Source organism: Cygnus atratus, chromosome 5 (assembly GCF_013377495.2).
Source record: "Cygnus atratus isolate AKBS03 ecotype Queensland, Australia chromosome 5, CAtr_DNAZoo_HiC_assembly, whole genome shotgun sequence".
Classification (NCBI taxonomy): Eukaryota; Metazoa; Chordata; class Aves; order Anseriformes; family Anatidae; genus Cygnus; species Cygnus atratus.
This window is the reverse complement of record NC_066366.1, coordinates 19,088,063-19,114,932: the sequence shown is the minus strand read 5'-3', so window position 1 is coordinate 19,114,932 and position 26,870 is coordinate 19,088,063. Positions and strand designations below refer to the sequence as shown.

The 26,870-nt window shown below is 42.6% G+C and overlaps 1 protein-coding gene across 13 annotated transcripts in view; it reads left to right on the top strand.

The window, feature by feature from the left end:
• Window positions 1-26,870, top strand: part of TSPAN4 (tetraspanin 4) — a 433,966-nt gene that overhangs the window by 334,677 nt on the left and 72,419 nt on the right. For all 13 annotated transcript variants that reach the window (XR_004779536.2, XM_035552201.2, XM_050711235.1 and 10 more), the window contains 2 exons: window positions 6,812-7,003; window positions 23,345-23,419. Coding sequence is in view for 12 of the 13 variants with exons in the window: in XM_035552201.2 (XP_035408094.1) it covers window positions 6,812-7,003; window positions 23,345-23,419 (267 nt within the window). In the remaining variant the exon portion in view is untranslated. The remainder of the gene's footprint in view (window positions 1-6,811; window positions 7,004-23,344; window positions 23,420-26,870) is intronic.

Below are 26,870 nucleotides of genomic sequence, written 5' to 3'. Positions count from 1 at the left end.
AGCACTTGGGCCAGCCCCTCGGTGCTGTTATCAGCGAGGTGATCGATCGGTCGTACTGGTTGACACCTATGGGGAATGTGGGCACGTGACTCTTGGAAGCATTTGGCCGCTGCTTGTGTACGTAGCGGCCCATATTGCAATACAAAATGTTTGTATTTGAAACTTAAAAACTCCTGTTTTAAGGAAAATGAAAAGATGGGATCACAAGGCCAAACAATTAGTTTCATAAAGCTTTTAATTTTTAATCACTCTGTGTTGCTTATTTGTGAAGCTGAAGAGATTGGCATTTGGAACGCTTTGTGTTTTACTCAGTTGTGCTTTTTTAAAGCATCTTCCCATAAGTCATAGAGATATTAGTGAAAGAGTTCAAAAGTGGAATAAAACGACCTCAGAACAAAATAAAATTTTGGCTGGAGAGAATAGACTGCAGTGAGTAGATGTTGTTCTGAAAGAAAGCGTTGCGTAGAGCAGCATCCATTTGTGATGTGTAATTTTTGTGGGATAATGTCTGTCTGCTGGGTGGATCTGGCATTCATTCCAGGCTGAGACCAGACGTGTCTGTCTGAGAAGCAACGCAAGTGAGAGCCCATCTGAATTAAATGAGGAAACGATTCCCTGAGTTGTTCTCCTTCACAGGAGGGATTTGCAGACTGCGGCTTGTTGTTACTTTTTAGCTTTTTTCCTTTTTTTTTTTTTTTAACCCTTCGGTACAAACTTTGCAATGTGCCCTACTGTTGAAATCCCAAGCTTCAACAGAGTTTTGAGGTCTGTAGACCAAATAGACTGATGACTTTTCTGCCCTTACCAAGGTGCTAAGGTGTGTGGAATATGAGGCGGAAGGTACGTGTTTGCATTCAACCACACTTTAAAAGGTTACTTAATCCCAGTAGTGGGAAATCAGGGAAGCTTTGTACTGTGATCTAGGGGATCTGGAAACCCAGCTCTCGTTGATTGTTATTGATATAAATTACGAGACAGCTCAAGTGCTCTGGAGTGATGACAGCTGAGAATTGGCTGGTGGCTGTCCAAGTTCCTTAAGGGATGCTGACAACCTGGACCGTGTCTGCAAGAGCAGAAGGCAGCAAGGAGGAGGAGAAGGGAGCACGTGTGTGTGAAGAGCGTATGTGGAGGAATCTTTACTCTGGTTCAAAACGCAGCTAAATAACTTTATCCTTTTTTATTTTATGTACCACAGCTTAAGCACTGTGTTGCTTGTAGTTTAGCTGTTGATGGCACAAATGCAAGAGTCTGGTGCCCGTGGTATAAGTTGTAGGACTTTCCTACAACTATTCTGTCTCAAATCACACACAAAAAAATCTAGCAGAGTGGGTGCGTAGAGTTAGTAGGCTTTATTCCAGGTTTGACAAGTAGTACAAGGAGGGTCCAGTTAGGGTCACTGCACCCACTGGAATTAAAATACAGCCTCTGTAGGTCCAGTGGATCTGAGGGGGAGGAGGAGATTTTGACCTTCTTGCTAATTACATGAGTTTTCTTCATTTTAGTTTGAACAAGCTATGCTCTCACTGACACAAAAGCAAGAGCATGACATATATGTGAGGAGAAACAGGGAATTACCTCTTTCACTGGTGTCTATAGCTGTACACCTGTCTCTGAAAACAGGCTGATGCCAAGCAAGCAAAAAAACCTCAAATTCAAATTGCAAGTGAACATTGAAGCTCGGGAGAGGAGGAGAGCTATGTGAGGAGAACCGTACAAATGCCCATCATGTTGACAAAGCTGCATCTAGCCAAGTAGCCTACTTAGGGTCATGGTTGTTTAGGGATGCTGCAAGAGAATGTAAGAAAAAAGGACAGATAATAAAGGATGCTTTTCTCAGCTGCTTCAATTTACAGTTTAAGGCCTTCATCTGCAGGGGTTGCATCCAAACTATCGTTTTTAATAAAAGCTAGGGCACTTTGCCCTCCTTTGATTTGTGTAATCCCTCGTTGAACCTGCTTATGTTTTGATATCCACAAAACTCTGTGGCAGTGAGTTCCAAAATACAATTAAATGTTTCCTGAAAAAGTACTTGCTTTAATTGGTTTTAAACCTGCAGACCAAATGAGCTCTAGCTTTTTTAATCTCAAGAAAAATAAATTATCATTCTCTATTCCCTGTTCTCATCCCGTATTGGATTTTAGGGACTGCTGCTGTTCCAGTCTCTTCACTCCCAGGAATGTCATCCCCACTAACTAATTTCTTTCTAATTCTTTTCAAATTATTGCTAAAAGGATAGCTCAGATCATGGCCGTTTTGGATAATATTTGCACATTTTCTTCATCTCTGTGCTGCAGAGCTCTAGAGCCTAATTATACTAAGGGCAGAAATGTGCTTCAGTTCCCCATTCACTGCTCCACTTAACTTTCCAAAATCAGAGGCACAAAGGGATTAACTTTTATAATATCCTCGCCTCCTAAGTTTCAGACCTCCGACTAGCAAGAGAAACACAGCATGTGCTGATGTCTAGGAGATTCTTCAGTCTAAAGGCCACGAAGTGCTGGGCTGAAGGTGCTGGCCAGAAGTGACCACCAGCCACCACCTAGCTCTTGGTCCTCCTAACCAAGAGGGGCAGCAGCCACGAGGAGAGGTTGTTTGCATGTGCATGTAGAGAAAGCCGCGGTGCCCACAGCAGCACGTGAGCTTCTGCTTGGGGCATGTAAGATTCATTGCATCCTGTCAACGTATATACGTATTCCATTTCCACCTGACATGTATCCAGCTACAAGGAACAGTAATTTAAGTATGCCTTACATTACAAGAACATCTGCTGGATGATGTTCCCATCACTGCTGTTAATACTTTGATGTTGATTTTTTCATTGCGTACTCTTATTTCATAGTTAAAGGAGGGGGAGGCACATTCACCCAAGAGGAACTGCATAGCAAGTGGAATTGAGAAGGCCCTTTTTGTTTAAATTTGTGGAGGCTGGGAGAGAAACCTCTAAGTGAATTAATTACTATCGCTACAAAACAAAACAAAAATCGATTGTACCTTACGCTTGGATTCTGGTATCAGTGGATTTTTTTAATACAAAAGGAATTATTAAAAAGAGCAAGTATGATGGGTAGATCCCAGTCAGATACAATATGAGAAGCCTTGATTAGATGCATTTTCTGTGTAATAAAACCAATAAAAAAACCACTTAAAGGCACCAACACCATTATCATGAACAATGAGGCAATTTCTCCTGCAGTATTTTAAGCGTGTAGCTGTAGCTTCTGAATTATTTTGTCCGACAACACGCATATATCTGGGGCTGTTTGGGATTACTTTGTTTACAATATTGTAAGATCAATTCTAAGTGCATGCTCTGAAGTCTGAATAATTTATTTTCTAGCCCATTAGAACAATTTGGAGGATCTAATTCTGTAGGCAGCTTTTCTGCAAAGAGAGTGAGTGTACACGTCTGTGTCTCTGGGGGCGAGAGATGAACTGAATCTGTGCTTTTAGAATAAGCCACCAGCTTTACTGCTTGACCCTGCCTGGGAGCAATTTATGTTGGGCAGAATAAACCACTGCTTCCACAGCCAACTGCAAAGTCCAGGGCTTGCAAGGAACCCACCGGTCATGTCTTTGTACTCAGTGTGACACAACCAAGGCACAGACATATTGAGCAGCCTGTTCCAGATTTACACTGGGAGCTGTCCTGGAACAGACACTTCACTCAAATCTCTTAAGACTTAAGGCTATGAAACCGTCCCTTCTGGTACCACAGTGTTTTGGCACAATAACAAAAGATTTTACAAAAAAATGCAACACTTACTGGAAAAAAAAATGTTAAAGGGATCTGCATTCTGGTTTAAATTTTGCTGTGAGTTGCCTTGCTCACCAGAGTGGAATATCGTGAACAATTAGGCAAATAACATGTTAAACATTTCACAAGGAATTAAAAAAAATGCTGTTTTCAACAGCCTGACATCTTTGAGTTTTTTTTTTGTTGTTGTTGTTTTGTAGTCAACCTTGCACTTGCCACGTGGAGTCAATGCAGACTTGTATTTGGTTGCCAGTAGATCAGCTTCAAGCTGTAGTCTTCTTGCTAATCTTTTTGTTTTAATATTTAGTGACTCTTCTAACTGTGACAGCTTGACTGCTTGCAAAGAAGCCCCTGCGTTTCCAAGAGTAGCCCTGTTAATGGTTTTGTGTTTGTTTAATTTCACATCTCAGCAAACCCTGAAAGCTGTCAGGACTTATCGTCTCATCACTCTTCTTCTGCCTGCTTGGCACAAACAGGGGGTGGGAATGGGGTAGGGGAAGAAAAAGCAGAGGAAAGGGAACGGAACATGGTAAAGAAGTAAAATTGTCCGTAACTTAACAGCTCCTTAGATATCAAGGCGAGGAAATCAAAGCAGGCAGCACAGAATCAACCACAAGAGTTTGAGATACCTGGAATAAATAAATGTGATCCCACCAATCCCTGGGATTGGAACTGGGAATTACGTCGCTGTTCAGTTTGGAATGGGGGGAAAGGCAGCCACGTGGTGTTTGGGACAAGAAAATACTCTGCTCCTGTTGGTTCCTATGGATGTCTTGGTGGGTCTTAGGGTTCCCTGCAGCATTCCTTAACCAGGTGCTTTAATGTCGTTATGTTCAGTGGCCGGAAATTTGCAGGGGTGCTTCGGTCCTTGGTGGAAAGGGGGCTTTAAAGAGCAGTGTAGACAAACATTAAGGGCAGCCTTCGTTTCCCAGGACATTGTATGGCAGCTTAAATTGGCTTTATTCAAGGAATACAAGGGGACCTTCAAGTACTGGAAAAGGAATGGGGCTGAAGTGCTGCCATTGCCTAAGAATCCCATTGTGAAATCCAGTTTGAGCCAGATGGTTTAATGCTCAACGGGTCCCTGCACTTTTAAGGTTTTGGTGAATTAACCGAAGGAAAATTGGTATTTGAAATGTTCAGCCCCAATCTAAACGAGTATAACCAGACTTGCACTGTTTTACACGAGCCATCTCTTGGTCTTTGGGTTTAACTTGGGTATCCGCCACCTCTCCTTAGATCCTCTTATATTGTCTAGTAGACCTTCAGAGTTCTAGTCACTTTTTAGGGAATTCATACCAAATTTCTTCCCACTTTTTCCTTGTTAATATCCCCTTGGGTACCCTAATCAAAGTCCTGTGGGTTACCTTCTCTAAGTATTTTCCCCACTCCTCTCCTCTGGCTATTCTTTAATCATTTTAGACCATTGTAAAGATCATGGTCTGTAAGTGGGCGCAGAGGGAAGGTACTTCAGTGTATGTGGTCATGGCATGGACTGTCCCTCCCAGGTGTTTATGGAGGGCACTTTGCAAAAGGGTGAATATGGTGATGTGGGATGCCTGTATATGAAAAGGCTTCTTAATGGGATCGTTCAAGTCTGTGTGTCTTGGAGTCTGCCTTCTCCCAGTGGAGACGCGCACGATGATGCCACTGAGGTACTTTACGATGAGGTACAGTTTGACACTGTAGTTCTGGACAAAATAAACTGGTTTACAACTGGGACGAGCAGTTCTGCCTTGGGACACAGCAACCTTTCTGGTCTCTTATGGAGGGGAAATTCAGTATCGTGCAGAGGCAACCTTAGCAATTAGTACTAAGAAATTGCTTTGGCTTTTGTGCTTCTCTTCTGTGTTTTGTTTCTGAGGCTTAGCTCTGCCCCAGGATTAGCTCTGTCTCTTTCCTCTTCTGATTCGGGATCTGCCTTACGTTCATCCACTTTATGCAGACATTTAATTGATATGCTCCTATGCCTGGCTTACTACTCTATGAACACAATTTCTTTCCCAGTCTTTAATTGATTTGGATAATAAAGTGCAATTATAAAACTCAATAAAAAATGGTTATTTTAAGGGGAGAGAAGGAAAGAAAGAAACCTAAGTGATGCTCTGCTGTGTGACTGTATAATAATGCAAAATCCCCTTTGGTTTAATTCTATTTAATTGCTCAGCTTTACTCAGATTGTTACAATTCTGCAAGCTTTCTCTCAGTTATAAGCAGCAGGCTTATAAATGTTTGCATTTTTAAAAGTTCCTTGTGTATATAATAACTGTAAATTTTATTTTTTTGTGGTGGTGGCTCTGCCTGTGCTGTTAATGCTCCCTTCTCCTTGCTCACATGCCTGAGGAGCCAGTACAGTACGTTAATATTGTTCCCCTTTCAAGTCTTTCCTAAAGCAGCAAAGTCCTCTTCCGAGGATTGAATTACCAAACCAGCGGCCACATTAGCAGTAAGCATCTATTAATTTCTGTAATGTTAGAGGAGAATTCTTCCTCCTCCTCTGGCTCCTTTACGTTCTGAATGCCCAAGGGAGCCTTGACCTTGGCGAGGAATTGGGAAGAGGTGCGAGGTGTCCTGCCAGGGGATGCTGTAGCAAGATTGACTTTTAGCAAGTGCCAGGGACAGGAGACGCTGTGTTGGGATGGGAAGAGCAGGGGATCCAAACTGCTTCAGCCATTCTGGGCAGCTCTCTGAGATACCTAACTGGAATATGGATTGTTTCAGCCCCTTTGAGATCCAAGTCACTGGGAATTTCTCTTTTAGTGAGTGTCTGCTTTTTCACTAGGGACCTGATATTTGAAACTGTGGCTTAGAGTTAGGAAATCTGAGCCATTTTTTGAGTATATTATCTTACTGCTGAGTTGCCCCTCAGTAAAATGTTTTTCTTTCTCCTTTGTCTGCTTTCTGTACCTTAGATTGAAAGTGCTGTAGCTAATGACCATTTTTTCTTAGGCATGGCTAAGAAGCGGTCATCGTACCACTGCTGAATCAATATGGATTAACATCTGGGGTTACTTTGATACAATAACTAAGTTTCTTTGTTTCTCTTTATTTTTCCAGTTGGGAGGCTGTGGAATCCTTGGAGTGGGCATCTGGCTGGCTGTTACCCAAGGGAACTTTGCCACCCTCTCCTCATCTTTCCCATCCCTGTCGGCTGCCAACCTACTGATTGTCACAGGGACTTTTGTCATGATCATTGGCTTCGTGGGCTGCATAGGTGCCATCAAAGAAAACAAGTGCCTCCTGCTGAGTGTAAGTATTAAGCTGCTATGCTTTTGCAGTGATTGCTGTCTTAAGACCCCAGAGTTATTCCAAGGCATGTTACAGCGCCCTGTATTTCAACAGAAGTTGCCCACTTGACATGGAAGAGGTGTGAATTGTGTTGGATTCAGCCTTCGGTAGCTCTCACAAGTGGCTAGGTCATTTCTGACTATGCTTTTAACTTGTCCTTGGAGCATGAGACCTGCCAGAAGGGAAGGGCTGGTGGTTCTTTGGGTTTCCTTGAACTTTTCAGAGAAGAGGGAGAGATTTGTGAAGACATCTTTTGCAGTGTACCCTTGAATTGTTGCTTACTTAGCTTTGGTAGCTATCTACTCCTAACGTCTACTGTACTGAGACTGATGATGTGAAGTCCTGGGCAGAAAGTTCAATGTAAGCAGGAAACGTTGTGAAGAGACAGGTTGTTTTTGGCTTAAATTGGAAATGAAGTCCTTTAAACTTGCAATGTTTGCTTTGCCAGTCATTAACTCTCAAAAGACTGAGATGTTGGGAAGCAAAGTTGCCAGCACGAGAAGATTGCTGTGAAATCAAAGATTTATAAGGTACCAGCTGTCCATAAGTTAACGGAGGCTTGAGCCATATAGCTAGTGCATTTGATCAAAATGTAGTTAGATGCCACTCAGTGCTGGACTGACTTCACAGTAGCGAGGGCTTGTTGTACTTGGAGTTAGTGTATATTTTTTGGTCGTGTTCACGTAAAGAATGGGAAGTGAGTGAGGTGGCCTTGCTGCTCCAGTCCAGTACTTCACAGTGAGGCTCACCAAATCTCAGAGCGAAGTGAAGCTGGAGTTTAGTTTGGTGAGCTGGTGATTACTTTGTAAAAAGGCTGTTCATCGCTCTTTCACATACTCATTTTGCTCCCCTGGGAGCTAAAGAACGACTCAAGGCATGCAGTCAATACCACTGAGATTTCTGAGTTCTTGTGAGTTCCTATCTCCAGTCTGTTTGGAAGGAATATGGATAGTGGTAGTAGGATCTTCTGTTCCTGGGAGCGAAGCTTTATTACATAGGTTTTTCCTTCATTGTCCTTCTCCTGAACAGGTGGTTCTACTTGACTTGTGTTTGAAATAGTGCTAATAAGTTCAGGGCTGATGCATTTGGTTTTGGCCAACTCTTGTTTCTCTAAGTAATGTAGATACCAAAATAAATGCTTGAATTAAAGAACTTGCCGAATATCAGTTGAATGCTGTTCTGGGTGTGGTTGCCACATCCTCTCGTTCTTTTCTCTTTTCATGGGTATTCCCAACACTGTTTTCTGCCCCCCAAAATAATGAATGTCTTCCTAAAAAATCTGTGCTTGTTTTTTGTTCAACATCTTTGAGAATGCCCTCTCTACAGCTTTTTCAAGGGACTGTTTCATTGTAGCTGGGATATGATAAGATTTACTGTCTAAGTTACAAAGGGAAAGTCAGGCTTTGGCAACCCTGTGTGTACTTGACTTGGGTTGTGTTTAACAGCCACTGTGGGATCAAGTCCTTACACTCCTTTCATTATATCCCAGGCCACCACTTAACATCTAGTTTTATTCCTGGTAGTACCTAAGTTTGGTTTTTGAACTGAATTCCTATTTCTGTCTCCAGAAGATATTACTACAAGTGTGAAGCAGCTCATCAGTAAATTGTCTTGCCCATGTGTGATGTCAATGCCAAGTCTTCTTACGCAGTGTTTGGTTTAGCTAACTTTTCTTAATTTAAAAACTATTCTTCCTAAATTTTTCTTCAATATGTAAACAGGAGCTTTGATAGTATCTGGACAGATAAACTGAAGTCTGGCCACATACATAAGCTTAAGATGGGCTGATGGAGGCTACTTGATGGTATGGGTAGTATATTCTGTTGCACTAGATAATGTATTTGATTCTCTCAATTTGCCCTCACCCCTTAGTATTTGGCTAGCCCCAGGAATAGATCAGTAAAGAGGCAAGTGCTAAACTTGTGGAACTGGGTTGGACAGCAGTGATACAAAGTCTGCAGGCAGTTGAAACAAATTTGTGATGGGCTTAAAACTACTGAGAAGCTATTAACTAAGTGCCAAAATAAAAGCAAGAAGTAATAGGTAGGAAGTTGTGTCCCTTGCATGTTTTACTAATCTTTATGCAATAGTCTGATGAAGTGAGGTTTCGAATGGACAAAACCAAAATGAGATGGAATAAAACAAGCTGGAGGAGTTCACCAGGATGCTCTCATTCTGTGGCGGCAAATATTCAAGTTATCACCTACATACACAAGATCAAACATTGCTGCAGTGAGCAGAACATCTCTGTGTATCTCTGAGTGAGTAGTAGGTTTCATTGCCCTCCCTCTGTTCTCTGCTCAGTAGTGTGAGAGAAAGTCAGGGGTGTTCAATATGACTACAGACATCAATAAAGATTATTTGAATGTCATCTGATCCTTCAGATGCCCTGTACATACTGTGTTCCTGTCACCTCCTGCTCTGAAATCCTACCCTCTAAATCTCCTTAAAGACAGTTATGACTTTATAAGCTTATGGGCTATGTGGACCCACCTGGTTTAACCAATTTGGGCCTCCACGTGCCGTTACCTCCTGTAGCGCACCCTGTGCTAATGATAGAATGGCAGTAGTCATAGACCTGCAAGGACTGGGAAGGCAATTTTCCTGTGCAACAGGAGCATCTCTTGTTCAGCTTCCTAAAAGCAGAATAAAGAGGAGAAAGATGTGGTTACAGGTTGGGAGAAGGATGTAGTTGGGAAGATGTTTGGATGCTGCTGGTGTTGGGATAGGTGGTTTGGAAGTTGGAAGTTTTGCAAGAGGCACAGAGCAGTGTGGGGCTCCGAAAACGGACTGGGGTGAAGCAAGGGAAGAACTGCAAACACAACCCACCTGCATTGGAGGAGCAGAAGATTGGACATAGCAGGATTGGTGTGTGTTTGGTGTTACCTTATGAATAGTGCTCCGGGTTGATGATGTGTTAAGGGATCAGATTTCCTTAAGGAGTCTGCTTGAGTGAACAGGAAATGAGCAGTATCAAGGAGACATTTCAGTCTATCTACATTTCATACGCTAGTTTGTAGAGCAGATGAGACACTAATCCTCTACTTTTGTGTTCTCTGGCATTCCCATTAGGTTGTCACTGCAAACCTGTAAACTCTTTGGTATTGGGCTGCTGTGATGTTAGGTATAAATGATGATAATTGCTTACCTCCCAAATTTGCCAACAGTTTTGAAAGGAAGGAGGACAAATGAAGTGTTCTGAGTAGCAGGGGACAGATGGAGAAAGGAGGTCGAAAACAAGTAAAGTTTAATATGTAAATGAGATTTTTGAATAGCTGGGTGTAATAGCTAGGAATGAACCACATTAATCCTGTGAATTAAGTGTTTAGATAGTAAAGCTGTGAAGCTTTAGGCTGGCTTGAAAGGACTTATCTGGTGTCCACCAAGGAGGAAGCTGGCAGATATTCTTCGTTCAGTGACATTGTATAGCCAGGACAATGCCTCATTAATCTTCCAAGCAACAGGCCCATTCCTATCACTCTGCATTCAGAGGAATCAAATAATACGAAAATCTAAAATGGAGCATGAAGGAAGAATAAAAAGGAAACCTCAACCATCCTATGTGTTCTGCAGAAATACGCAGATGAGGTGAATTGCGCAGCTGTCCTTCTAAGATCTCACTGAACAAAGAATAGGTATTTACAATGATTCTTATTTGCTCCAGATCCAGTGTGAAGGAAGATAAACTCTTCCATCATTGCATTTCCCTAGGGAAATCAGAGCAACTAGCATTTCTTGAAGTAAGTATACAACCTGGTGTGTATAATCTTGCATCTGAATGCAGATGCAAGTTGATGAGGGAAGCAGGCGAACAATGCTTTCTTGCTTCAGTAAGATTCCTTTGACATTTCTGCTATTCTGGTTGCTCAAGATCATACAGCAGAAGTGTCTGTGCTTCAGATTCTGCTGTAATTAGAAAATGGCAGCTTTGTTCTGATGGGTTGGGTCACTGTCCTGAACAGATGGCAGGTAATAACCTAAGAGTCTGACTTGAGAAAGTTAGGTTATTGACTTCACTGATCTTTTTCATAAGTAATGAACGTACCCTCCAGGGTCATCTAGCTGTACTGCAAATCTCTAGATGTTACCTTGAAACAAAATCAGGAATCTGTTTTTATTTCCTTCCCTTTTGCAAATGTCTCGTAGTTCCAATATCCAGCAGAGTCCTCAGCCTTTACCCTCATCTTTGGGAATTTTGGCAAGGACTTGCAGCCTGTGTGCTTGGAACCCCGTTGTAATGCTCATGCTTCTCAGCTGGGCGCAGGTGCTTGCAGAGGGAGACAGCACCAGCTTGCTGCGCTACTCGTGCGTGCTCAGTTATGATGACTTGATCATAGTACTGACATCCCCTTTAGGCATCCCCTGTATGTACATGTGCCCATGCCGTTGCTCTGTGATAGACAAACTCATGCCTCATTAAGTCCTTTATTCTCTTTCGTGCTCAAACGTTGACCTGGCTGATCCTTAAGTGTCTGTGTTAAGATTGTCCGTTAGGTTAATTGCTTAAGATCTGTATTTGAGGACCTAAATTGCCTGAGTTCTGTCTTTTGTACATGTTTAGTTCTGTCTTTCACATGTGATCTATATTGATATGCATGCACTGTGAGAAGTCATTATTCCATGGATAGCCCAGGTTAAAAAATCTCAACTCTCACTGTTAAATCATGATGGATTACATTATTTATTACCTGCTTTACAGTATCCCCTGCAGGCAGCCCATGAGATCAGGACACTTGTGCATGCATTCTGTATAAACTCCTGGTAAGAAGCGGTCCCTGCCCAGTAGACCTTACCAGCTAAATAGATGAGACAAATGAAAAGTATTATTACCCTCATTAGACAGTTGGGGAGCTGCAGCATAGTGAAACAAAGTGTCTTGCATAGGTTGCACTGGGAGATTGTGGGAGAGCCACGAAGCAAACCCGGATTGTCCAAAGCCCAGGAAATCGTGTCTGTTTGGTTGTGAGAGCACACACGTATGAATACCACATTCGAAGACACTTGAGTCTTAAACAATATCCTTGTTCTGGAAGGAGGCATGATTCATAGGCAGCTCTTTATTTTGTCCTCTCATTTTGTGCCATGTTGTTTTTCCCCCAGGATTTGGCACAGAGCATGTGTTCTTTTGTTCCTGGTTGGTACGTGCAAAGCGGCCAATAAGCCTGTCAGAAGAGGTAGAGGATGAGTCTGCCCCAAAAGGCCTTGAGCTGATGTAGGTGATTCTTCACCACACATTGTTTGGACTGTGTTAGAAAGGGAAACAGGTTTGAGGCAAACAAAATGCGGACTCCTCTCTCTCTGCCTTCTTGTGAAGCACCAAGGCTGGGCACATCCCATCAAATCCCAGCTTAGATAAGCAAGAAGATGGCTTAGATATGCCTTGTTCCCCCTCATTTGTGAATAAGCTTGAGGCCCCCCGCCCCAGAAAAACTGACGGAATGATTATTTTCTTTCCCTTTTTCACTGATCGTTAACAGACAGATCTACATGCTGAGCTTCACTGAAACGAGAACCTCATGTTAATAAGTGAGGAGTTCATTGTAGTTGCTGGTGTGAATAAGATCAGAATTAAACCTTGGTATTAGGTGGGGACTGGCTGTGGAACAAGCTGATAGCGTGTATCTGAATGAATATCCAGACATCAAAAGGTTTTTATTTATGGAATAGTCCAAGGGGAAAATGAGTGCCCGTGATGTTTTCTACTGTGCTGCTGAGAGTTTTCTGAACTTCAGCCAGCTCATCTGTAAGTGAAATAGCAATAAAGAAAATGAGGAAAAAGTTAATGAGTGGGAAGAAAAGGAGAATAAAAACCCTACTGTTTTCAATAGTGTCACTGGATCTAATCAGAGAGCTGACAGCTGAAACTCTAGTGGTGACAGGGAATTTATTTCAAAGCAACTAAATGGGAAAGAAATAGCCCGTGAATTACTTCATCTCAGTAATTTTATGCTATAGGCCAAACAGTAGCTTCTCACTCCAGCTCAGCACATCACCTTGTGTTAGTTTAGGGATCTGAGTAGCAAAATCAGGGAAATTGTGGCTACAGCCACAGCAGCAAGTGTCACAAAAATGGGGAAAATACAAGGGCACACAGGTCTGTGAGCACACAGCCAGCCTGAGAGACTCATACATCGTGTTTAGTAGTGCTGTGTTGCATGTGACAGTGCTAACTTGCTGCCTCTGTAAGTACCGAGGACCAAGCCTCCTTCGTTTGGTTGCTTTTTCTTTATTATTAAGTTTTTAATGACTTTTGCTTTGCTGATGCTGAAACTGGGGAGTGGATGAGAGCAGGCTGTCCTCCTCCTCCTCTCTTCCTTTGGTTCTGGTTGTAGCTAATCAGAAACCTTGGAACAGAGGAGAAGAAAGAAAGGATAAAGCTGGTTTCCTTTCCTTCTGTTTTTAGACTTCAGCCTAGGCTTACCTCGTAAGGTTGTACTTGTCTAACAGAGGCTGATGCAACTAGTGCCTGCTAAGTTTCAGATATCCCTATTTATCTTTCATGTTGCCAAGATGCTGCTTCATGGCAGACGAAGAGTGTCACAGAGCCCTGTGCAGGAGTCAGTGGAGCTAGACTAGTTTACATCAGGTGAAGGCTTGATCTGTTTGGGCGAATAACTCCCAGTGTTGGAGTTCCTAACTCCTGGCTGATTAACCTATTAGAGTAGTTTTTAGCTGTGTATGAACAACGTCAACTTCTCTAACAGTCTCCGCATGCTCAGGATCTCCTATCGCTTAGGAAGCTCCCCTCACCCTGTCTCATGTCCTGGCATTGAACCAACTCTGACGTTTATTGAAAAGAATCCTGGATCAGAGCTGTTTCAGAGCAGGACACACAAACCAGGCCTCATCTTGCCCTGCTGCTGTCTTAAGGATTTGAGGCACCTGACAGCTACCTTGCTACACACCGGATTGCCAGGACAGTTATGCAACCCAATGGACCTCACAGAGAGCAGAGCATGAGACCACGTCGTGGTCAGCTCCCTGGAAATTACTTTCAAGGAAACGTGTTTTCTGCCAAAGCTTGCATTCTCTGTACAGGCAAAACCATGTGCTAATTGACTTCTGACATTTATGGGATTTTGCTCAGACCTATGGTCACCTGCAAGAGCTGGTAGGCAAGAGAACACTCCCATTTCAGCATCAAAGGGCAGGTAACCTACATGTTCCTCGCCAGCTCAGACATTTGTGGCAATTTTGAGCATGACATTTGATTTTTTTTCTTTTTTTTTTTTTCTTTTCCTAATAATACAATCATCTCCTCAGATAGAAAGCCGTAGGTTTAACAAAGCAGCAGGTGGGCTTACTCTTCCAATAATCTGCTGTTTTAGCCACCTTAACACTGCTTTGTAAATTAGAGAGCAGTGCTGGCATTTCTCTTTAAAGATTTGAATTACCTGAACTTCAGACCAATCTAGCTCTAGAGGTGAAGAAATGGAGGCTAGTTTGTGCAAGTCAGTGATGCCTACACAAGGTGTAGGAAGAGCTTCTTTGATGCTATAGACATGTTGGTGCCCCAGGAGGAGCACATAATGAGCTAAAAGGTAGAATCAGGTAAAAACAAACTGATTTGCTGTTGTTTTTTTTATTAAGCTGCTGCAAGACTGACCCATACAGGTCTGATGCAGCAGCGTAGCACATGTAGGATATGTCTGTGTAGTACGTTTGGGAACAGAAAGCTGGGCAGAAAACCAACGGTATAATTTAAATACAAATAAATTACCCTGACTTGTCCTTTTTCGTCTCCTTGGCCATCTGCTTCTCACCATTTCCTTCACTTGCACGTGCAGTGCTGTTGAGACTGCTAGAAATAAGAGAAATCTATTCTTATAATTAGCAGGAGAGGTCCCGAGGTCCCCTTGCAAGGTTAGCTCAAGGTTTGCAAATGCAACTGCAGAATTTCAGTCGTTGTTTCCCCTTTAGGTCATCATAAGTCAGCTGAGCCGCATGCTCAGGTCACTTGCCCTGCTCATATCAGGGGAACCTCTGTTGGTGTGCCCAGCAGTTGGGGTCAGCCAGATGTTCAACATGACCAGGGGTGCAAAGCCAGCCCTGCTGACTTGCTCACTCACCAAGCAGGGTGTGCGGGACCAGGCAGTGCTGCTCCCCAGTTCTTCTCAGGGCACTGAGCTGCCCAAACGCTGTTCGTGCTGGAACTCCAGATGGCGAGATGTGTCCTGGGGATGGTAGATCTGGGGAGAAAGAACCTTTCCGTTATTTGTATTTGCCATTTCCATTTGGAGTAATCTGTGTGTGGACCTGTTAGGTGGGCTTCTACCCACCTGCTCTCGTGATGTGACCGTGAAACCTGGCTAATACTTGATGGTGGTTGGTTTTTGAGGTTTTTTTTTTTGGAAAAGATGGAAAATGCCTAGGAATTCCACAAAATGCCAGTTACAATCCAGTGGTACATGGCTTAGGAATGGACAGCCTCTCGTCTCTCACAAAGGCAGTAAGACTGGATGATTCCAACTGAAAGCAGTAATGAGACTAAAATGAAATGCTGTTAGTCTGCATTAAAACAGCATATGTTGTATATCGTCCCAGAAATAATTACTCCAGCTTCCTTTTGAGCCTTAATGGTCACTAGAAATATCTGCACATTCATAAAGAATATGGTCCAAACATAAACAGAGCTATACTATATATTCAGCAGGCATAAGGCATGCAAAACTTTGTCACAATCACAATGGATTAACTGCTAAGGCTTTTAGAGTATAATAGCTGATGAGCCAAATTTAGTTACATGTCATTTTCATAATGGAGTTTCTGTTCATAAGTTTGCTGTTACACATTACTGCCTTTTTACGGTTTATGAGCAAATTTAGCATTTTTTATGCTGCAAAAAAATGATCATGGGGCTAAAGAGTTTTACTTCCAAGGAGGTATTAAAAGCTAAATATGCACAGCATGGCTGAGATGAAGCTCGGGACATCCATAAATGTTCAAGGATTTTTTATACTGTGGAAAGAAAGGAAGTACTCAGGGCACTACAAGGGGTGGTAAGTAGGAGCCATGGTATAGAACTAACAAAAGGAGAATTCAGACTGAGCATTGGCAAAACCTTTGGTGCTGAGATGTAGAATCTACTGTGGTGGAAATTGATGGAAGTAAGCTGCCCTTTCTCTTCTGTTGTGAAGTTCATATAGCAGATCAATACAGTGGGATTTTGTTGACTGTAATCCCAGTTGTTGTTACAGTCTTGTCACTGTCCTGTCATTTCTCATTCCTTGCCCTGACTTTTTTTGAACAAGTCTTCCAAGCCACAGGAGAAGTCATCTCTAAGATGCCAATGCAATTCACGCTTTTTCCTCTGTTCTCCACTCCTTTCTCAGTTTCTTGGGGAAAAAAAGAATCAAAGATAAATTAAAAAAAAAAAAATCTAAGTGAGACATTTGTTAACATATCAGATCAAGATGCCCTTTGGTAATAATGTTAAATCAAACTTCTTGTGAGCACTAGTGATATATCAAATACCTGTGCTTTCAAAAGTGGAAAAGTCTCATTCTTTTCTTTTTTGAGTGCTGATAAAAACTGTACCGCATCAGTTTTGTGCTGTCGAAGTCATGTACCATCACGTAATAAAAAAGCTATTCTAGAAAACTTTTAAAAATGTTTAGGGATGATTTTTTTATTGCTGTGCTAAGAAAGCCAACATTGTCGAGCTTTGGTACCTACAGGCTGGTACAGGACCTGTACAGGGATTAGCGTTCTCCAGGAGTGCCCTGCTTTAATAATTTGAAAATCCAGTGCAAGTATTCCCACTAACTTCCTCTAGGTGGCTTGTTTTTTTCCAAATTGTGGACTATGTAGAACTTCCAGTAAATTTGGTAGTAATTTTTAGCATTCAGGGCCCCTGACTGTTACACCTTTTGGTTCTCAACTTAATGCAGCTAAATTTGTGTGTATTTAATTTGGTTAGGTGATTGGATGTTACACTTCTGCAGGGAAGACAGGAGGTTTTGGCAATGCCATCTGTAATAATGCAACAGGTTCCCTTGGTCTAGTAGATGTTTTTTTCAATCTAGAGAGTGTAATCTATGATAAGAGAACAGAAATTTTACAAAGCATATTAAATTCAAGGCAAGTTCTTCATTTTCAAGCATCTTGGTAAAGTGTGGCTGCTGTAAAATCCATGAAGTTCTTTTGGCTTTAATGGAGCTCTGTGAGTTTGTAGATAAAGGTTTGACTTTGTTTATTTAGTCAAAAACAGAGATCCTGTTTACAGTTTCAATATTAACGATAGGATGCTGTCCCTGCAGAGAAGGTTACCTGGAGAATGCAATGTAATTTTTGGTAGTGTTTCTGTTTGTATCAAAATAAAATCTAAAAACCAATTAAGGAAATCCAACACCTTTAGTTTTGACAGATTACATCGGCCTAAAGCACAGCAATACAATCTGATAGTCTTCCTTCTACCTCAAAAATCGAGGGCCCTCTCCTTTTGATCAGAACAGCAGAGATCTTTTAAATGGGCAGAGCACCTGTGCCTTTGTTTTAAATGCAGATAAAAAGATAAATATAACAGTTGGGCAGCTGTGGGCTGTTTGAAGGTCATTGCCAACCTTTGTGATGCCAGAGACTCTGTCTTTTAGCTGCCAGAGCTGGGCTCATCTTACAGAGCAAACTTACACCCGTGCGTGTTAGGACCGGCCAGACAAAAGCTCTCCCAGGCTATGAAGGTGGAGTTCTCTTGGAAGACCCAACAATTTGAGTCTGGTATGAATGCACTCTGCTTTCTTCTACCTGAGGTGCTTCTTAATTAGGAAGTTAAATGTAATACTGAAATTCAAGTTGATCATTGAGGACTTGGTAATTGAGCCTAATTAAAAAGCAAAATACTTGATTGTATTGAACTTGCAGTTGATGTAACAGAGGAAAGATTGCCTATAAATGTATACATATATATTTTCTCTTTATCTGGGAACTGCTGCAGGCCAACACCACGTAGCTTGCTGGAGATTAACAGTGTGGGCAGTGCATAACGGGACACAGCGCAAGCTGACTGCTTAAGTATTTGTCAAGTTTCTTAGCTAGGCTGTGCTAACGTGTAGGCTGTTTGATCTCAGCAAGTTATTTGCTAAGCCATGAATATTAAAACTGTTTAGGAACATGTCACTATTCCAGAGAGACTGCTGGCTTTTGGGTTTCCCTACTCCTTTCTTGCTGTTTGTCAAAGAGGATCCGATTAGTACTTTGCAGAACTTCAGTCTCCTGACACTAGCTAAGTGGGAAGAGGGTCTGGCACCCTGAGCTCTTATTGTCTCCTTGTGTAACAGATTCCCATCACACTAAGAGCATTGCTTTAGGTATCGGGCTAAACACAGCATTCTCAGTTTCACCATCAGTTATGATGGTTTTATCTCATAGCAAAATGTTAGGAGACTAACAACGTAATGGCAGGTTGGTTTTCTTTGTACTTGGTCACTTTTTTGGGGGGGCGTGGGGGCATGAGAAGATCAGCTACCTCTAACATGGAGAGATGGGCAATCAGAGCAACGTGATAGAGCTATTAAGATTTGGGAAGGAGAGGCAGTGGGGAAACAAAAGACCCAATCCTATGCATTAGTGTGTGACACTTGGTCATCATACAGAGAGGCAAGTGTCTGTAACACCTGGGAAACTAGAGCATCTTGTTTGTTGGGAAGAAAATACAGTTAATAGTTCCCTATTCCTTTGTGAACTGCAGTGGAGACATGATTTAAACGATGTACAATGTACACAAGAGAGTCAAGAAGTATTCCCTGATGTTGAGAGGCTTTGTTTGGTGCTGGATAAAGGGAATAGGAACTAGTGGGTCAACTGTCTAGTACAGCTCTGCTGGGGATTGAGTTACAAAGCAGGATCTCCTTTACTACACTTTTCTCTCTATGATATCAGGAGGGCAATGCTCAGCTTTGCAGAAAGCACCACAGCAATTGCATTTTCTACTCCTTTAATGGGAGCCTGTAAGAAGATCATGGGCTTTGTAGATTATAAAGGTCAGTGCTGCAAAACTACCCGTAGTTTTCTTTGGGGTTGAAAATTAGCAGTGGTAGCTGGACAGAAAGGCATCACCTTACCTCCCTTCTTATCAAAACTCCTCTGGAGCTGTTTCAGGTGTAATTTATGAATAGTTGTACGGTAGGTACCTCTCCAGTGTGCCTGTGCTAGGCTGCATCCCACCATTTGACAAATAGGGTGGTAAAGCATCTCTGTACAAGGTCAGATCAATCCTTTTTGTGGAGTTTTACATGAATACTTTGCTTTGGGATTGTTGTTTCTCCATGCATAAATCTTTATATCAGCAGCCTGCAGCCCCAGCGAACCACAGCAAAATTTGTTTTTATTGTTCTCTGTATTTATCACCACAGTGAGAGAACTCATTTGAAAAGGAACCGTGAGAGTTTCCAGTAGGCGTGGTAGGGTTTTGGGTGCTGTGAGCCTTCAGTGATTTTATGTTTTCCCCTTTTAAATTTGGATGGGATGTGCCAAGCTACCTCTGGCCCCGGCTTGGACATCATTCCCTTTGGGATGATACCAAGGGTGGAACTGAACGTGAACTTTTGTGGGAAGGTGCTGGGGGAACAGAGGGACAGGTTCTGCATGCACACACTTGGGTCCATGAGGTCAGAAGATGGGATGAAGCATGCAGGCTATTCTTTGCAGCCAGGTCAAAAAGCCTAGATTTTTTACTTTCTGATGTATGGGTTTGGGTTCAGGCCGGGTTCTTCTTCAGAGGGAGATGATAAATGTGCTGACATGTAAGTGCTGTAGCTTTCAACAGAAGATGAATTTTAAGCCTCTGCCTTGAGGCTGACCTCATCTAAATTACCTTTGCAATAAGAGACATAGTGAATATCTCTACTGTCTGTGCACGGTGGGATTACTAATGCATGGTATCTGTTATATAACAGCATACTTTCTGTCAATGAATGCATATAATGAGATAGATAAAACCAGAGGTTTTATTTAAAAGCAGAAATATTTTTCAGTGGAGGAAAAACATAATCCTACTTATCTACGTTTTGACTTTCTGAACAATGTTAATTTTAGTTCATTGTATGACTTCCAAAATCTGCAGTGCATGAAACCGAAATCCTGCCAACAGTGGCTTTTGCACACAGCTTTCCAGAGAAAAGCTGGTCCAAGTGGTGAATAGGAAAGGAAAGCTCTGGAGAAACCTCTGAGCCTGCAGAGAGAAGGGCTTAGCCGTGGTACCTAACCATCAGTAGCAGAGCTTTTGTTCTGAGATTTCCTAAATTTTGAGATTCTGACTTTACAATTTTAGCATCTTCTACAATTGCGGTGTCAACCCAATATCTCTAGCATGAAGTGAAGGACTCAGGAGTGCTGTTGTGGTCCGCCAGGAGATCCGGGCCCCAGGTGGCTGCTGCTCGCTGCAGCGGCTCAGCTGTGCCAGTCCTGAGGTAGGGGCTTTAGCAGAGCTGTGCGACTGGGTGCTGCAGGGAAAATGCTCTCAAGTTGGGGAATTTCACTTAATTTATTGCCATTTAAGGTAAACTTCTAATTCGTGATTCTGGTATTGAGAAGTGAAGATGGCAAACAGTTAAACACAGCTGCCCCTGGGCCGCTTGTGGCAGACTCCATTTTGTGGAGCTGGCTGGAACTGGCTGCCCCCTCATCCACAGACATGGGGCACCCTGCAGGCCCCCCGCTGCCAAAGCCCTGCCTGTTGCACCCCAAACACCTCTGAGCGTGCTTCACACCCCATGTTTAGGGGCACAGGAGGGCAGCAGTGAGTCGTCTTTCTGTCGTGCCTTTCACCTGTGGCCATGTCGCCTGGCTGCATCGCTCTTCTTGGTCTTCTTGTGTTGCTCCTCCTGGCTTCGGCGCCTCTGTCCCCTCAGGCGCTCCCTGCTCACCAGCCCTGTGTCTTCCCTCAGGTGAGGGAATCAATCCTCCTAATTTCTTCCCTCCCCAGTCCCCTCCTCTTCCAGGTCCAGTTTCTCTAAAACTGGTAGCCAGTTCGTGTCTTAAACCCATCCTAACCCGGGTTTGTGTGAGGGGGTCTGGCATGGCGGCTCCATGTGGGTGTCACAAGAGGGGGGGAAGGAGCTTGGTTGGGGTGGTTTGGGAGTTGTGCGGTTGTACACAAAGTGTGGGAAGCATTCGAGTGGGCTTTCTGTGGTTGTAGGCTTTGAAGATCTTAGCGGCTGAGCCGTTTCATCTGCGCTGGATGTGCAAAGTGCAGGTTTTTTTGAAGGCTAATGAGTTGCCCACAAAAATCCACCCATAGTTGGGTAAGACAAAAGGCCTGGAATGGAGCTGCGCCTTGCTGCAGCTCCCCGCTCCTAATGCTGGAGCATAGAAGAATTTCAAATTAAGCCACCAGAAATGTAACCTCAATAACGTACTTTGCTCTGCCTCGTTCTTAGAAGTAAATGAAGTGCCTTTTTTAAAAGTTCTTCCAAAAGCTTTTATCCTTTAGACAGAAACAAGCTTGGGATATATAAACCTAGACAATTAAGGTTTGGCAAAATTCTAAGCTGATGAAACTGGGATCCTGTGGTAGGAAATGCTGATTGTTGTTGATAAGGGGGTGCCAGTCCTCCCTTTGTGTTAGAGTCTGCCTAACGTAATCCGGGATATGCCAGTGAATTTCACAGGGAGACAGTGGCATTTTGGAAAACCCGTGCAATATGGATGAGCAAAAAAGTACCCCACAGCTAAAGAAATAGGGCAGAATGCCTGTGCATCACAAAGTGATGTGATTTGCCTTGTTTTAATTAATGCTATGCAACAGGATAAAACAGCAAAACTTTAAAAAAAAAAAAAAAAAAAAAAAAAAAAGCAAGCAGCACCAAGGCTGATTTTCAAATCTATAGAGAAGGCCGGTGCTGAAAGGTAATGATATGGAAATCGGCTCAGATCGCTGCCATGAATGAGTTCTGTGATTTGGAAGTGGGCAGTAATAGGATCCAGTATTAGGGTCAGGCAAGTGTGAAGATACTAGTGATGAAGATTTGAAAATAAACTTTAATTTAACACTCCTGGGGCAAAATGCAATGAGTTCTGTAGACAGTCTAATTGTAGTAGTGGAAAATGGTATTTTCTCCCTCTTGACCTTCTGTCCTCTATTCAGTCACAGAAATCCATGGGTTCAAAGGTTTGATTTTGACTTGCCAGGCAGTGAAGAAGCTCTGATAAGGTTTTGTAGCTATTAAACTTTCATAGGTTTGCAGCCTTGTGGTTGAAGCTAAAGAGATAGTAACTTTTTCTTTCTCTTGGGAATGGGGTTTCAATTAAGTCAGTGTTGCTCAGTATTTGAATTCCAGCCTAGCAAGCTGCTAAGCATGTGGAATTGGTGTTAAAGGGAGCAGGGCCTTTGTCCGAGCCAAAAAGTTTCCAAAATTACTCTCACTTCATCATCCATTTTTGCAAAACTACGTTTCGTTTTCAGCTCGGACAATGGGTTGTTCTAGTCTGTGCATCTGCTGTTTTGACACTGCTACAGAACCATGCAGCTTCTTAACAAAAACAGAGGGCATGTTTTTTCAGAAGCGTGTGGCATAGCCTGCAGTTCATCCCACTAAAGATGATCAGAGCTGAGGGCTTTTGAGAATCTACCCAAAATACTGGTGTTAAAGGTTTTTTATCCGCTCCTTTTAGCTTTTGCCTTTTGGGTTTTGAACAGTTCCTTGGCTTGTGAGGAGACAAAGATACAGACCAACTCTGTGTTGATGTCTTAAGTACAAATCAGCCCCTTTTGGTTGAAGCCCGTGGGTAGTTCGTGTAGCTACCTGAAACTGCTCTTAAAGCTGGCTTGGTATACTAGCGTTTGGGTGTGCCTTTCACTTCTCCCACAGTTCCAATTGAAAAGGGACCAAGACTTTATGGTTTATAGATGGGCTACCTTCTCTAGCAATGGGAAGTCTAAACTGTGGTTTTTGGTGATATCTTCCTAATTGAAAAGATCTGATGGAAAAATAAAATCAATAAAGCCTAACCTAGGAAGAGTCTTCAAGTGTTGCTGTCAAATAGATCACTAGCCTGGTGGGGGGTAAAGATCTTTGAGGGGTTTTATGCTGTTCTCCTGAAATCAGTGATAGAAACAAGCCCTCCATACGCCTGGATAGGGATGTGTTTCTGCCTAGTCCTTTACCTGCGTTTGTGGTTGTTGCATGTCGCGTGCCTTCTGTTCCTCTGTAAGACAGCAGCTTTGCATCTTGCTGCCTGTATGACTCCCACTCCCCTTTCTGCATGATCTGCTGAGTGTATTTATTGTGCATCCAGAAAAAAATGAAATAGATGTTGACGGTTTTTGCTTTTTGTTTTTTTTCCCGTCCCTTCTTCTCTTGACAGTTTTTTATCATGCTGTTAATTATATTTCTGTTGGAGCTCACTGTTGTGGTTCTGTTCTTCGTCTACACAGACAAGGTAAGTCAGATTCTTCATTTTTCTTTCCCCTTCAGCAAATTTTTATGCCCCTTTTCCCTATAAATAAATCATGAAGCACTTGGCTTGGTATGCACATCATGCTTCTGTCTTCCTTGAGACACCCCTCTCCGAAAGAACTGTCTCAGAATGCATAAACAGCCTTACAGGACTGGGCTCTCTTGCTTGCTCATGTGTACAACTCAAGGTCACAGATATTGCCAAGTGCATCTGCCATTAAAAAAAAAAAAAAGCCACCAAACACAACAAAAACACAAAGAAGCCAATGAGCCTTACTAGGAGCATGTAGGAAGAGACACCCATCAGACATGAATTGGATTCTTAAAAAATATGGTTACGATTTAAGAGCTACGTTAATGTTGTACCAAAGGAGGTATTGTAAGCAGAGGTATAAAGGCAAAGGCACACAAATCAGTATCTTTCCAAGCTGGTCCTTGCAACACGTGTACTTACATTTTAGTGAAAAGCCTTTAAGAGTATAAAAATCTAGTATGCACAGTTTTTGTTTCTAGTTTCAGATTCGACTTATGTTTGACATTTGTTCCTGTGCTTGTTATTTCTGTTGCAAAGGCAAGATTGCCTATCTGAATCATCTTTATCAGTAAAGGAATTATTTTTTTTTTAAATGAACTTCTTACTTGAATAAGAAAAGACTGAGTCAAAACCGAGTCAAAGAGCACAACCTGCATATTTAACCAAAATTGTGTAGCAAAGTCTCTCAAAACTGACGATGACTAAGGAAAAACTATGGGCTAGGTGGCAAAGTTTGCCGTGAATTAAGTCATCAGGTACATAACCACTAAGTAGCATATTTTGTTTGAGTGGAAAACATTTGTAGCAAAATACAATGAAAATGAATATCAGACCTAATTTATTCAATATATTTAGCAATAACATGGACAAGGAGTGGAAAATGGCAACGTTACTTTCTAAAAAGGCTCCAAATTATTCAATTAATGAACACGGTGAATGATTGTCAGGTGCACTGCTGAAGGGCTGAAAAGAACTAGGTTTCTGGATGGCGTGTTCTGGTTGGAACGTGGAGTTAACTTGCAAGGTAATTAAAGTAGAAAGGGCAATTTAAAATTACTTTTATGCATTATTGGATTCTGAATTACTTGTAACCTCTTGGGAGAAAGATCTACGCGTCATAGATGACAGCTTAATAAAGGCATCTACTTAATATGCAATGGGCCTCCAAAAACCAAATACAACAGTTGGTGCATATTTACAAAGGGAATCAGAAAATATTATCATGTCATTGCTTAAATTGATGGACTCAACTCACTGTTAATTCAGGATTCAGTTGTGGTTACTTCATTTCAGTGAAGGGTAACAGAAATGATGAGAAGCACTGGAGAGGTAAGAGAGAATAGGCATGAAGGGATTATGAAGACTACCCTGATTCTGTTTGGGAAAGGGAAGAGTTCCTCTGCTTAGGAGATCCGTAGAGGAGAAATGATAGCAGTTTCTGAAATACTGTTATACTAAAGGACTGTCTTGAACACGCAAGAAATATTTGAAAATATCAAGGAGTATGTTTAAAAGATACGTGTTTCTTATGTTCTGTATCTTCATTTTGTAAAATTCCCTGTCGTTGGCAGTTGTTGAGCCTGATAGTTCAATAACCGTGTGGGTTTGTGGGATGTAAAAAAAAAAGTTGAAATGTCTTTATTCATAAAGCTATCAGTGCTGTTATGTTGACAAGTTTGTCACAGAGAATGTTGGTCCCCGCTCTTCAGAGGTAAAAATAGTGAACGTGCCAGGAAGCATTTCCCTCCCACTTCAGCCTGCTGGTTTGTGGCATTCCTGTCTGTGTTCTGCGTAAGGTTATCAGGAAATCCAGCCTCCCTCCAAGTCACCTACCGTGGGCTGGTGCAGGAGGTGGCCTACAGTTGTCTGTACGATCAAAGGTCGGTCTAAAATATGGACTCCAAGTGCAGGTTTACTGGGTTAAGAAACTCCTATAGTCTGTGTATCACAAATGATCAAATTTGAGGCTCTTAATGTTCCTGTATGACTTTACATCCATGACCTTGTGCTGAGGAGATTAGTGGCTTGTGTCTGTGTTACACTTGCAGTCCTGCCAACTGAAAAATAAAACAGCAGCAGCCTGAAACTAGTATGTTCTTACAGCATGCTTAGAAATTGTGTGCTGGCTTTCCTGATGCGCATAACAGTATTGCCATGCGCACTGGTACAGAGAAGGTAGCTAACCCAGACAAGTCTGCCACGCTAATTGAGTTAATGCAGTCCCTTGGAAAATCGGTGAAGGAGCAGTTTCCATTGACACCTACACAGCAGAAGAAAGTAACATTAACTTTGCATGCAAAAGCAGAAGGTGACTTCGGAGGTTAAGACTTTGAGGGCTTCTCTATCACATGTGTATGGATGTGTGATCACATGTATGTGTGTGTGATCAGCAGTGTTTTCAATTACCTGCTAGCCTTCTGTTTACTAGAAGCATATATGTATGTGAAATATTACCCAGGATGAAAAGGAATCCAATTATTATTTTCTGTTTCTAGGCTTTAGAGCAGGTCGAATAATGGATGAATAAGCAAAGAGACAGCTGTGCTGGCTGCGGGGCTGGGGCTTTGTCCCTCGGTCCGTCGGCCGGTGCTGGTTTCGTTCCCTCTGCTCCAGAACGGGCGCAGAGACAGGCTGAGCTACCTGCCACAGCGCATCCAGGTGCATCTGTATCCCTTGCTTGGCCCACTGCTTTAGCAGTGGTTAATTATTAAAAAGCATCAAGACAGAAGTTCTTTATGGCCATTCACAGATAGGTTTTTGGCACAGCACTTTTATTCTTTTGCTGCGGGAGAGTGTGCAGCTGTGAAGATGGACAGGACTGGCTGCTGGGACTCTGGGTAGCCTGGACTAAGCTGTTCTCATTCATCAGTCTGGGAGAAGCCCCAAAATTGCCTCTGCCTCTCATTCTCAGTGCCTTGGCAGCAGCCTTTCTGAGCTTTTAGGCAGCAAACTTGCTCCCATGCCTTAGGATGTCATCTTCCCTTTTCTTGATGGAGCACCGTTTGTCTTGACCTCGTGAGATGAGTGCTGCCCTGGACTTCACAGCTCTATCTCTGAGCTGGCTGTGCAATGTGACGTTGTAAAGAGAGAAGGGCTTGGAAGAACAGCTCCAAGGAGGAAAAAGGAGGCAAAACCTTGTTTCTTGGAGCTGCACCATGGGTCTCTGGCAGGGGCTGAGATCACGCCTGGTTCACTCTCCTCTTCCTTTTACCATCCTAGCTGGTTACGTTAAGAGATATGAATCCTCTGGGTTCTGCAGAAGTGATATGTGGGCTGTGTGGGAATAGGGTGGGGAAATGCATTCCTCTGGGATGGCTGTCAGGAAACATACATAGCACTTCTGTTTTGTCCTGACTCTTCCCAAAGCAGCAGCGATGGGTTCATTAGCTGTTTTCAGATC